Source organism: Cynocephalus volans, chromosome 5, assembly GCF_027409185.1.
Source record: "Cynocephalus volans isolate mCynVol1 chromosome 5, mCynVol1.pri, whole genome shotgun sequence".
In the NCBI taxonomy this organism is placed as follows: Eukaryota; Metazoa; Chordata; class Mammalia; order Dermoptera; family Cynocephalidae; genus Cynocephalus; species Cynocephalus volans.
Window position 1 is genome coordinate 135,945,860 of NC_084464.1, and position 14,470 is coordinate 135,960,329.

The 14,470-nt window shown below is 34.4% G+C and overlaps 1 protein-coding gene across 10 annotated transcripts in view; it reads right to left on the minus strand.

The window, feature by feature from the left end:
• Window positions 1-14,136, minus strand: part of AHI1 (Abelson helper integration site 1) — a 195,030-nt gene extending 180,894 nt beyond the window's left edge. For 8 of the 10 annotated variants that reach the window (XM_063096473.1, XM_063096474.1, XM_063096470.1 and 5 more), the window contains exons 1-3: window positions 14,009-14,089; window positions 11,563-11,633; window positions 9,930-10,054 (exon numbers count right to left, since the gene is read on the minus strand). In XM_063096473.1, coding sequence (XP_062952543.1) covers window positions 9,930-10,054; window positions 11,563-11,572 — 135 coding nt within the window. In that variant the 5' untranslated portion in view covers window positions 11,573-11,633; window positions 14,009-14,089. Of the gene's footprint in view, window positions 1-9,929; window positions 10,055-11,562; window positions 11,634-14,008 lie in introns of all 10 variants that reach the window. The other 2 variants (XM_063096478.1, XM_063096479.1) reach the window with 2 other exon arrangements.
• Between the last annotated feature and the right edge of the window lie 334 nt (window positions 14,137-14,470).

Sequence of the window (14,470 nt, forward strand, 5' to 3'; positions counted from 1 at the left end):
AGGGTGTATATTTAAATCCTTAATCCATTTTGAGTTGATTTTAGTATATGGTGAGAGGTATGGGTCTAGTTTCATTCTCCTGAATATGGATATCCAGTTATCCCAGCACCATTTGCTGAAGAGGCAGTCACTTCCCCAGTGAATAGGCTTGGTGCCTTTGTCAAAGATCAGATGGCAGTAAGTGTGTGGGTTGATTTCTGGATTCTCTATTCTATTCCATCAGTGTGTCTGTTTTTATGCCAGTACCATACCTACCAATGTTTTGAATTTTCACACACCCTATTTATCCCTTTTTTCTCTTATGGTTCATGCTTTTGTATCCTGAGAATTCTTTGCCTAATCCAATGTTACAAAAGCTTTATCTTTTTTCTTCTGAGTAATACTTTTGCAGCATTCCACAAATTTTGATATGTTGAGATTTCACTTTAAGTTAGTTCAAAATATTTTCTAATTTCTTTTGTGATTTCTTCTTTGATATATTGGTTATTTCGGGTCTTCTTTAATTTCCAAATATTTGGAGATAGTGCAGATTTTGGGGGGTTATTTCAAGCTTGATTTGTTGTGGTCTAAGAGCATGCTTTGTATTATTTAAAATTTTTATTTTATATTTAGAATTTGTATTTAATTTTTATATTTAAAATAAAGACTTAGAGTTGTTTTATGTCCCAGAATTGTGTCTGTCTTGGTGAACATTCCATCTGCACTAGAAAACAATGAGTATTCTGCGTTTTTTGGGTACAATGTTCTATAAAGCTCAAGTCAAATTTGTTGATAGTGTTACTGAAGTCTTCTATATTCTTATTGACTTCTTGACTACTTGTTCTATCAGTTTCTGAAAAGGGTTATTAAAGTATCTAACTATAATTGCTGCTTTGTATATTTCTCATTTCATTTCCATCAATTTTTGTTTTGTGTAATTTGAAACGCTGTTAGGTTCATACATATCTAGGATTAACATCTTCTTGATAAACTGACATCTTTACCATTATAAAATATTACCCTTAGTAATATTCTTTATTTTAACATATACTTTCTCTGATACCAATATAACCACTCCAGCTTTCTTCTGACTAGTGTTAGTATGGTATATATTTTTCCATTCTTTAAATTTACATTTAAAGTGGGGTTCTTACAGTCAACATATAGTTGGGCCTTGTTTATTTGCCAATCTGACAATTTCTACCTTTTAATTGGTCTGTTTGGACCATTTATATTTTAAGTGATTCTTGATATGGCTGAGGGTATTTCAAAAAGTTCACAGAACAACAGAGCTAAAAGATAGCGCAAATCTTTCCATGAATTTTTTGAAGTACTCTCAAATACCATTTTGTTACTTGCTTTTTATTTGTCTTATATTCTTTGTTTCTTTTTCCTCTTTTCTGCCACCTTTCTCATTATTTTCTGTAATTACATTATATCATTACTAGTTTTTTAGCTATTCTCTTTTTTGTGTGTGTCAATGCTTTAGGTTTTACAATATACATCTTTAACTTATCACTGTCTACCATCAAATAATGCCATTTCACATATTTTTTTTTTTTTACTTTTGGTGGCTGGCTGGTAAGGGGATCCAAAACCTTGAATTTGGTGGTATCTGCACCATGGTCTAAACAAGTGAGTTAACCAACCAGCAGACATATATTTTAACAACCGTAGAAAAGTATACTTCTATTTGTCTCCTCCCATACCTTGTGCTAATCTGTCATATCTTTAACTTCTACAAATATTATAAATCCCACAATAACAATTCTCATTCTTGCTTGAAAAATTACCTTTGTTTAAAAGAGGTTTTTTAATGAGAAGAAAAAGAGAACTTTCTCCATCATATTTACTATTTCCTGTGCTCTTCTTTCTTTTTGGTAAATCCAAATTTCCACTTGGTATTATCATTATTATTATTATTTTTTTTTAACCATTTCTTGTACTGCAGGTCTACTGATTATGACTCCTTTTCGCTTTTATTCACTGCAAAAAGTTTTTATTTCACTTTCATTTTTGCAAGATATGTCTCCTGGGTATGGAATCTCAGGTTGACAACTTTTTCTTTCAGTACTTAAAGATCTTGCTCCATTGTCTTCTAGCTAGAATAGTTACTGATGAGATATCTGCTTTCATTTTTCATTCTTCTGTACAATTGTCTTTATCTTTTCTGGCTGCTTTTAAGATTTTCAGTTTATCCCTGGTTTTCAGCAATCTTAGTATGATGTACCTTGGTATGATTTTGTTCTCATTTCTTCTGTTTATGATTTGTTGAGCTTTTCAATTCTGTGCGTTTAGTGTTTCTATAAAATTTGTAACATTACCATTTCTTCAAATGTTTTCTGTCCCTTGCTTTTTCTCAGACTTCAAGTACACACAAGTTAAAATGTCTAATATTGTCCATACCACTGATGTTCTGTTCCTCCTTCCCAACACCTCTCCCTCCAGGCTTTTTTTAGTGGTATGTTGGTAAATAAACTCTCCATTAGGGTTAGGGCAGTACAAAGAAAGAGCCCTCATGTCTATCAATTTCCATGATGTAAGTATTCACATTGCGGCCAATTTCTGGCTACCAATAGTTTAACAACCAATTTACAAAATTCCCTAATATTTAACAATTAGTTCTCATGAGCCAGGACAGGCTACTCTAGCCCCCTACTGGTTCTCTGTGTTTGATCTGGATAATTTATATTGCCATTTCTTCAAGTTTACTGATCTTTTTATACAAAGTACAATATGCTAATTCCATCCAGTCAATTTATAATTTCAAATAATTATATGACCCATTTGAGGTTTTCTTCATTTAGTTATCCCCTGGGAAGACTGGGGTTCTAAAGCTGTCTTTGATAGAGCCAAGATAATTCTGGATTTATAAGCTAATTCCAGGCCAGCATTTGTAAAGGAGAATGAAGACAAGAGTGATACTAGTAATATCTAGACAACCTAGAAGATTTTCCACCCTTTAAAACTAATTAAGTACATAAAACAAAAATTTTTAGAAACTGTAATTCCTAAGATAAAGAAGAGATTGCTTCTATGAAGTAACAGTTATGAGAATAAAAGAAGAGAAAAATAAAATGAAGATAATATAGTATAGACAATGATAATGAGCAAAATATGGCTTAAATTTCCCCCTTTAAAAGAAAAAAATTCAAATGCAAGTTCAATAATAATTATAGCTACTTTGGGTGCTTACTCTTTGCTTGGCAATTTATACTTATTTGTTCCAGTCACTACTGCTGAGTATCCTACCACTCCAAACTTAGTAGTATAAAACAATGAACAGTTTATTATGCTGTGAACCCAATAAAGTCTCCTTATTTATGAAACCGCTCTTATCTAGTTCCTGATACTCTGATCCCACAATCCATCACTTTGGTCATCACTTGTCATTATCATGTACTTCCCATCCATCACACTTGCCTGGCAAAATTCCAAGCACTGTTCAAATTTAATGATCATTATCTCTGTTACTATAGCCAGGCTACTGAATACTGCTAGAAAAACCTGAACCACTTTAAAGACTGGTATTATAAAAATATGGTCTACAAACTTAACTGGGACCTCAGAGCTACTGGACAATTCTTCTATGTTGCATAATCTGTTCGTCTGCACTCTTTCTTACCCTTCTCCACAGTGCCTAGTTCGTCTGCAGTCTTTCTTAACTTCTCCACAGTGGCTATTTCAAACTTTCTTCACTTACCTCTAATGTCCAATGTTGCCACTCTGGAAATTTCTGCTACAAGGATTATAAATTTTCATGCACCACAAACTATCTTGTTTTCTTCTCTTCATATTATAAAAAGGTAGGTCTTTTCTACTTGTGTTCTAGAAAACTTCCTTTTCCCCATATCAACAATGTCTCCCTTATCATCCTGTTATCAGTGTTTATGTACTCTAATTCAAACATATCATCTTTACAATACCCCTCTTCACAGCCAAACTTCCTGAAAGAGCTGTCTATACCTGCTGTACTACCTTTCTACTCACATCGTGTCAAAAAGCCTTGCTCAATACTCTACTAATACTTTTAAATATGTATTTGGTGAGCAAAAATATCATCTTCATATTTCAATCTGAATCTTCTAAACTATCTCTATATTTTATTATTCAATGTTATTTTCTTTTATCCCTTTTAAGACCAGAATATCTTTCCTGGAAAGATATTAAACCAATGGAAGATTAAACCACTGGTTTAAGTAATTGCCTATTAATTTAGACTTTTACATTTAACTTTTTAAGTTGTCTGAAATGTAATTTAGTACGTGAAATAAAATGAGAATCTAACTGACCTTTTTCCTCAAAAGCTAAAGCAATCATATGAATACTAGCTCTTGAATTATATTTATAACTTCTTAAAACACCTGGAAAAACTATACTCTCCTCCTCTTTGTTTTAAATTTTTTACTTAATCTTCCCTTTTTACTCTTCTGAATTAACCTTAGTCTAATTTTGTCAACTAAAGAAATATTCCACTAGAGACTACTACAATTGGGTTAAACCAAAGCCTTTTGTAACTTCTGCTAATAAAATTCAGAAGTTTTTTCCATATGAATCTGTACTTTTGGAAAATTTATTTTTAAGATCTTTCACGGGTTTTTGTAGTTTCTTTGTATGTAACATTTAACCATTCATTTTTCTATTTTTTTCTCCAATATTTTCTAACTTATTGTTTGTAGCTATTGATTTACGTATACTTGTTCACTTTCAGTTAATGCACATAAGTTTTCTAACAATATTAGCATTTGGACTATCAAAAATGATCAGTTATTTTCCTGAGACATATATTTGCCCACATTATACACTGGCATAACAGAGAGGCAGTACAGCACAATCTGTACTGATTTATACTGATTTTATAGGATTCTCTAATTTATACTGATTTTATAGGATTACTGTAAGAATTAAGTGAGTTAATGCATGTAAAGCACTTAGCACAGTGTCTGGCATGTAGCAGACATAGAGAAATACTTGAAAAAAGCTATCATACCATTACCTATGTTTCATGCCTTAATATTTTTACCAAAACTTCGAGAACACTGAGCGGTTATGATGAAAAAAGATCTTCCCTTACGGATCCTTATTTTAAAGGAAGAATCTATAGATTAGGTGTCTACAGGTCATCCATGGACTACCTTTCCTTCTCAGAGGGAGCTCTGCAAAACTACTGAAACCGTATGAATATGTCATGTACATGTATGGATGTGCATTTTCCTAGAGCCTCAAAGGGTATATAATTTTCACATAAATGAACACCAAAATGTTTGAAAAAAACTTACTATCCTGTTTCCAATTAAAATATCATGACTTTTTCCCCTTACGATTTTTATTCAATTTATTGTACTAACTTATTAATATTAACTGATATCCAACTATTAAGACATTTTTGAGTTCTTGGGTGGAAAACTATTTGGCTGGGATGGATTAGTCTTTCAACATATGACAGATTTCAATTAGTTCATCTTTTATTTAGGGTGCTTTGTTCTTTCAATATACATCCATATGAGAAAGCTCTAAGTTTCTGTTTAGAACTGTCTTCATCTATATTTTTGCATACTTTTGTTTTTAAACTTTGTTATTTTGTTTAATGTGAGAATCTTGCAGGTAGAATACCTGATTTTTTAAAAAATCTATTTTAGAATCTGCTTTTTAAAACAGGACACTTAACCCATTTACATTTATTGCCATACAAGTTTGCTCCTATTTAAATTTCTTGTTTCATAACTTTTCTTTCTTTTAAAAAAACCTTGGTTGATTTTTCCTGACCTTTGATGACTTAGAAAGTGTAATAATCTATTTTATATATTATACAGCACTTATCTTATTTCAAACTCTAGGATGGAATAATAACTTTTGACTACATTCCAGGTAAGACTAATATAGTCACGCATCACTTAACAACAGGGATATGCTCTGAGGAAGCTCCTGGACTATAAACATGTACAGCATGTTACTGTACTGAATACTGATGCTACTGTACTTAATATTGTAGGCAACTGTAACATGATGGTAAATATCTGTGTGTCTAAACATAGAAAAGATACAGTAAAAGATCAAAACTGATATACCTGTATAGGGCACTTACCATGAGTGGAGCTTACGGGACTAGAAGTTGCTCTGGGTGAGTCAGTGAGTGAATGTGAAGGCAGAGATTACTGTATACTACTGTAGACTTTACAAATGCTGTATGCTTAGGCTACACGAAATTTATTTTAAAAACCTTTTTCTTTCTTCAGTAATAAATTAACCATAGCTTACAGTAACTTTTTTACTTTACAAGCTTTTTTTTTTTTAACTTTTTTACTCTTTTGTAATAACACTTAGCTTAAAACACAAACACACCATACAGCTACACAAAAATATTTTTTCTTTTTATCCTTATTCTATAAGCTTTTTTCTATTTTTAAAATTAATTTTTTTTTTTTACTTAATTTTTTTTGGTTAAAAACTAAGACACAAATACACACATTAGCCTAGGGCCTACACAGAGTCAGGATGGTCAATATCACTGGCTTCCACCTCCACATCTTGTCCCACTGGAAGGTTTTCAGGGGCAATAACACACATGGAGCTGTCACCTCCTATAGCAATGCCTTCTTCTGGAATACCTCCTAAAGGCCCTGCCTGAAACTGCTTTACAATTAACTTTTTTTTCCCAATAAGCAGGAATACTCTAAAATAATAAAAAAAAATTCTGTACAGTAAATATATAAACCACATAGTTGCTTATTATTAAGAATTATGTACTGTACGTAATTGTGTGTGCTATACTTGGCAACATAGTAGGTTTGTATACACCAGCATCACCATAAACACATGAGTAATGCAACAACCTATGACTTTAAGATGGCCACATCACTAGGAGATAGAAATTTTTTAGCTCCATTATAATCTTATGGTATCATTGTTTTATATGCGGTCCATCATTGACAGAAATCTGTACATGACTGTAGTTATATGACTTTTTCTTCCTTTGTCAGCTAGGAAGCTTTGCTCAGTCTTTGAAAATAATCTGATTCTATTATCTCACATTATCATATACACATATCTCATTTAAATCTTCAGGAATTATTTTGGCATATATAATTATTGACAAAGTTCTGATTTCACAGCTCATGCAACAATATTTTCAAATCAATTATTTTCTATTCTTAAATTCTTAACTTTGACTCATGTCTACATGTTCAATATATTTTTGGTTTTTTTCCCAGAGAGGTAACACTGGTAATAGTTCCCTGCTAATTCACATGTGTACTACTGTCATCACAAATGTCTGACAACTTAGGTGACTAGATTCCTTGGGCCACAATTTTCCCCTCAATATTCTATAGATATTTCTCCATTGTCTTTTGGATTTAGTGTTTTTAGAAAAAGTCTGAAATGTACTAGATGTTTTTCAATTTAGATGTTTATAAAATTTATTTTTCTCTTGAAATAAAAACAAAGAAATGTTTCTAAATATATTTCTCATCTCATAAAGCTTACCTGGAATGCAAGATGGACTCATCTTTTCATAGATCTTTTTTTTAATCTCGGGAAGATTTCTTCAGGCCCTTTTTATTGCTTCTGCTATATCAATACTGTCTGGGAACACTTATTCATAGGTCAAATATCTCCATATGTTATTACTTATTATTTCTTTCATTTTAGTTTTGGCCATTTCTTCTCATGGAAGAGTGCCTCAATTTTGTTTCCCACATCACTGATCAGATTTGTTCATGGTGTCAATTCTACTATTTTAGGCCTGAGATATAGCTTTAAGGAAGCAACCGAAGAAAGTACATGGACTTTAAGATTGGGGAGACTATGGTCTTAAATCCTCCTTATCTTATTTCTGACTATATGACCTGGAAAATCAATTAACATCTTTGTTTATAAATTTTTCATGTGCAACGTAAGAGTCCTAATACCTACCCTGCATGATTAACATGAGAATTAGAAATAATATTTGTAAAATTTTTTTAGCACAGTACCATATAATTGGAACATAATAAGATGAAACTGCCATTATTATAAATTCTCTTATTGTGGTTTTTTACCTTGTTTAATTTTATTTCAGACTGCTTCCTTTCTATCCTCAGCCTGTTCTGTACAAAGGACTCCCTTTTCTTGTTTCGAAGAGGTCCTATGTCTTCAAATTTCATTAAAAGAGGTAATACTGGGTTGCAGTTAAGGGATTAGATTCTGCAGACAGACTTGTCAGTATTTGAATTCTTGTTCAATCACTATGTAACTTTGGACAAGTTACTCAACCTGTGTGATTCAGTTTCCTCATCTATAGAGATAAAACATCATAATTTTGTTTATATAAAATAAATAGTGCTTAGAAGAATGTCTGAAAGGCAGAAAGCACTCAGGTATCTAGTAAATGAAAGCAGGTAGTCCTCTTTTATTTCTAAAAGTTAATCAAAAGTTAATCAATTGCAAAAATATTTTGTTTTCCTCTAAGTCCTCCAGCAATATTCCTTCTTCTGAGTTGGAAAATATCTTCCTAGATATTTTTTCCTAGTCTACTTATTTTTAAATGAAAAGAAGCCCATGTAGGATTGGTAGTTGTTAAGTAAGGCTGAGTAAACTATGCTTAGTCACCTCACACTTGGGTGCCCCCAACATCTCAACCGGACCTTAGGCAAATGAACCCTCTGCCCATTTCCTGGCTATCTAATTTAGAATTCCCAGCCTAAACTGCATCTTGATCATAACTCAAAAGCTCCGTTCTCTAACAGTGAAAAAATATAAGTCTCTTCTTTGACCAAGTGAATCTATAAAAATGCTCTGCAGACAACTGTTTCCAGGGTTCTTTCTGCTTTTGCCCAATGTAAACCACTCCATCTCAGGGGAGAGGGTATACCAATATGTAATGTTCCATCCTCCATATGCCACTATGCTTTACGATATTGTATACTGGTATCAATCAGAAGCAACACACGCTATTTTAGAGCAGCATTCACTATGGAAGATCTAATCTGTCCCACACTGTCAATAGTTCTAAATTCGTGTGCAGTAGTATACCGGCATACTATGAACCCTCGCATGTGTGCAGCTGAATCCTGGCCACTGTTAGTACTTACTTTTGCCTCACTTGAGAATATACACTGTTACGTACATGGCTGCCAGATAGAATACTAAAATGAACAGGTCTCATGACAAAATACAGAATGGGGTAAAACTTGCTACAAGCAAAATACGATGTATAAGTCATCATAAAACTCCTGTCAAAGAAATATTATGTACCATTTACTGGGACACCCAAGAACTTATTTATTTACTTATTTTTTTGTGTGAGGACACAAGACATTATGGTCAAAGGAGTAAAAAATGCAACTGAGGTAGAGAGATAGATATGAAGAGTGAATAGCATTTTAACTGTAAATACTATGACAGACTCTATAATATCATGGGAATCAGGTTGTACTTAGCTGCTGATTTGTTTAGTATTGATTTGAGTTCCGTATTCTTCATCTCTTTAAGTGTGCTGACGAAACTTCTATCATTTGATGGTGTGCCTCAAGGATAAAAAGATTATTACTGCCTTAAGGCCATTGATTTCTCCTGATTCTGCTGAGTAGAATCCCACAGAATAAGTCTAAATAAAGGCTTTGAACTGAATATCTGAAGTAAAACATAACTTCCTAAGTTCTCCACAATTCTGGGTTAACAATCTTGATTTTCTTCAAAAACATACAATATGGCTAGTTTTGAGTTTCCCCATTATCCCTGGTCACTCACACTGGTATGTCTATGTTCTTGTAGGGTAGCTCTCAAGACTGAATTCAGTACTCCAAGACTGATGTTGCCTCTTATGTAAACTTTACCATGTGTTATTGACCATGACATAAGATTTACATTTTCAATTTCCAAAATTCCTTAGAATTTTAATCGGAAAGCCATAATTTTACGTAGATACATAAGTCACCATTACCAAATGATCAAATTGATCAATTACTCACTGTGCTGTTTTCTCTAGATTTGGCAAGTTTTTTCTTCAGTTTTTTTCTTTCACGTATTAGATCATTGTGGGTCTTAAGCAATTCTTCAAAGCGAAGTTTGGTTTTTACTTTGGCTTCACTCTCAACTACAAAAGATAAAGACTCATATCATTTTCAACAATTCTACTATAACACACACCTGCATTACTATCATGTTAAGGAATACAGTCTTATAAATACCTACATGAATTTTCTAGCTATGTTAGAACAACTGACCAGTCCCTATTTCTTAAAATACTTTTTCTTTTAGCTTTGCTGATACCACACTAACCTATATTCCTCCTACCTTTTTGGCCACTCCCTCTAAAAGTCTCCTTTGCTAAGTTAACTTCTTTCTTCTGTTGCACCCTATCAAGGACCACTGTTAGTTATATGGGCTTAGACAAATTACTTAGCATCTTTAAACTTCATTTTCCTTATCTGTAAAACCACAGTAATCCTATGTCAAATATCATTTTGCGTGAAAAATGGCTTACAACTTGGCTAGCTTATCGTCAGCATTCAACAACTGTTGAAAGGTTTTTCCTTTAAAACATCAATCAGATGTTATTTCCTTGCTTAAGACCCTGCAGGCTTCCCATTTTACATAGGATAAAATAAAACAAGTCCTTCACATGCTCTACAAGGTTCTGCACTTCTCTATCTCTACCGGCCTATCTCGAGAGCTTCAAATCAAGACAAATACCTTCTAAGATCCCTTCATTCTAGCCATACTGCTCTTCTTGTAGCTCCTCCATCAGAACAAGCTCCTTCCCATGTGAAGCCGCTTTTACCTGGTGCAAGCTCCCTCTTAACTCCTCACCAGGCTGGTGTTAGCTGTTTCAATGCTGCCTCTAGAATGGAACATTTCCTGACAACCTAATCTAAATTTTCCCATTTCTCATACAGCAGGCTGTTCTTTTCCTTCATAGCTCATAATCCAAATGAATTTGTATAATTATTTGTATATCTACATAAGTAAATATACTGTCTGTCTCTCTCACTGTACTTAGGTAGTTCACAAGTACATCCCTAACTACTGTCATGAGGTTTGCACAGAGAAGGAACTCAATAAATGTTTTAAATGAACAAATGTTGAATGAATGAATGCCCCAGAGCAAGTGATGGCAAACTATGGCCTGTAGGCTAGTCAGCTGTTTTTGTAAATGAAGTTTTATTAAAACCAGATATGCTAATTTAGTTAAAAGTTGTTACAGCTGTCTTCATGCTTTAATGACAAGAGTTAAGTAGTTGTAGCAAAGACCAAACCTAAAATATTTACTAGCTGGCCCTTTAAGAAAAAGTTTGCCAATGCCTGCTTTAGAATAAAACATACAATTTTGATGATAAAGAATAAAAACTAACCATATGTTATAATCATTATTTACCTTGTCTAGCTGAGTCCCTAACTGCCGTCCATTGAATACATACTAACCTTAATCACCAACATTAAATACAAAATTGAATACCAAACTATTAAATATCTCTAAATGTAACATTTGGTCAATGACATTCACTTTATTTATTAACCTGTTAAAGAACTTCTTAAAATAAACCAAACAAAAATAAATGTATAATATATAAATTTAATGCATAAATTTCATAAAAGTCTTACCAGTGGGCATATCTCAGCTTTAAGGAGAGCATTGAGAAGTAATTTTGTAAAGCACTGACTCAATCAGAATCCTATTAAAAGAAAATTAACTTATAATATGGAACTTTCAAATAAAAATTATAAAATATTCTTCATGCAAGATTACACCATTGTATGCCCATTTCTTCATCTGGTTTATACCAATAAAGCTGTGTTCTCTTATCCCAATCTTATGCAAATGACTTGAGTACATTTGAATTAGTTCAGGGTCCTGAAATCAAGTGAAGCAAACTGAATCATATTTAAATATTTATACATTTGAAACAAAAACATTTTGAAAGGCAGTATATATTTAACTTGCTATATTAATAAACTTTTTAAAGCATTTTAATAAATAAATAAACATTGTGATGTGCTTTTAAGAAACCAAATTCCACCTCAGGATTGACTTTCCAAAGAACATACAACTATTACATCAGTAAAGCATGCCTATGGGTAGCACACTCACAGATACCGAATTTAAATATCTTTGGATCTGCCACTGAAAATTATTCTACGATGGAGAGGGTTAGCACAAGCATTTGTACCATCTTTCTTGAATAAATACCTGGTGTGTATTACTGTGTGTCAAAGCTACTCAAAATCATGGATAAACTCAGCACATATATACTTGAATTGCCAATTTTATTTAAAGATGGGGCGTGTGTCTAAAACGAACATATTAATTCCCACATTACAATACAACATACATACATTTTAAAGAATAAAGCTGTTGACTACTAAAAAAGAAAAACATATTCTGAGCTGGCTAAGGCATTATTAGTTAATGCTCCAGTTCTCTGGAATCCACATTCGGGTTATTCTGGCAGAAAAGTCTGAGAAAAAATGTTAAAAAGCAAAGAATAATTATATAAATATACCTAGTTATGTGAGTTAATTTATGTAACAACTATCTGGTATACAGACAAAACAGATATCACTAAATACACACAGTAGAAACTCCTATGTTTTACTGACAGAAACCTGTATAGATTTAAAGATCTAATAAACCTGGTCTTCTATTTTACAATTGGGCAAGCTACTTGATTTTACTAAGCCTTTGTTTTTTTCTTGCCTGGGAAATTAAAATGGTACCTAATCTATTGTAAGGAGAAAAGGAAATATCAAAAAGTAAAGTAATCAGCACACTACAGGTGCTCAATAGAATTATTTTATGTCCATTATTATTACATTAAAAACAAATAAGTAAATAATTATATAAGAAATAAAATCCATGATTAAATAATATGTTTACATCATTTATATTAACAGTTTACTGCACAGTTGAACTAACAGACACTAATATTATTTGATAACATAGCAAATACATTACAGAAACAATCATCCCTAAATGATAGTGTGTACTACAGCCAACACATTATAGAATTAATGACTAATATTTGATCAGTAACATTATCTGCAAAAGTTAAGGCCAGACTCAAGAAGAATCACATATATACCATTATTTTAAAACTACTCCCGTACAAACCCTTTTACAGGAGCTTCTAAGAGATACTACGTACGAAAATTAACTAGTTTACGTTTCAACGCATTTTATTTTTTTCTTGACCACCTGATTATCAGCCAATATGTGACTAAAGATCAAGAGGTAGAAAAAAAAGCAGAGGCTCCTTAACCGAATTTTAGAGCAAAGGAAAAAAGAGACAAAACCCCATATACACAATCCAATTAATAAATCCACAGTAGTCTTCATAAATAAACAAGATTCTAAATATGAGTTTAAAATACTTTTGGTATTTGAATTTCTTTCAAATATTCTTTAAAAAATTTAACAAGCAATCTTCTTCCTGAAAGCCCGCGCAAGAACAGCAATCGTTAATGCAACAGAGGAAAAAACTGTTAGCATCCCTTTCTCAAAAAAAAAAAAAGGAAAAGCCATATTTTCACAGGTGTTTTCACAGAAATGCTGAATGCGGCGCAACCATTTCATAGGGATTCCTAAATCTTCATTATTTTTCTATTTTTATACATACGAAACGATCCTATTTAATATAACTTGACTCTTATAAATGTAATCCATCGATCACCTTTTCTCAGATGCAATTAAGAAAGCATTCCACAGGATCAAGATTTAGTACCAGACTCATACTCTAAAAGGAAATAAACATACTTAGTAGGCATCTGATTTAAATCAGCTTAACCCAGAACGGGGAGTAGGAAAAGCAAAGATTCACTTCAATCTGTCAGAACACCATGCTGAACAGTCCACAGACTTGGAGCCCGGGGAAGGGCACGGGAAAGTACGCAAACGTGTATGAAAAGCGCATCCTTCCCCATCGGAGCGCACGGCCGATAGGCCGGCGGTGACGCACCGCGGCCCCAGCGGCCTCGGACTCGAGCAGCTCCCACGCCGCCGCCGCTCGAGCGGCCCGGGCTCCCACCACCAGCGCAGCCGCACGGTACTTACAACGAGGAGAGCGCAGAGCCCACCTGTCCTGCCAGAAGCGGCTCCCCGCGCCAAGGAGGACGGCCGGGAGTAAGGCGGCCGCGCAGCGACCGCAGCAGCCGACGACCCGGGGTCTGAGAGCGCGCCGGCTGTCGCAGTGCGGACAGCTCAGCGTCCGTTGACGTCAGTGCCTTCCTACGCCGCCGTTGCCACGACAACTGATGGGGCCCGCGCCCCGAGCCTGGACCGCGGTACCGCCCCCGCGCCGCCGCCGCCGCCTAGGCGGGGGAAGTGCTGCAGCGCGGCGCCTGCGGAGGCCGTGCGCGTGCGCCTGCCGCCCGCCCTCAGACTGGCCACGGGCGCGCGCCCCGCGGCCGCGCTTGGGGCTCCTGCCTCCGCCGCTCTGGCAGCGGGAAGAGTCCCTTCCACCTGGAGCTGGGAGGGAACGCGCGGGTTCCCCCTGCGAGCCTGAGCCGGTACCCA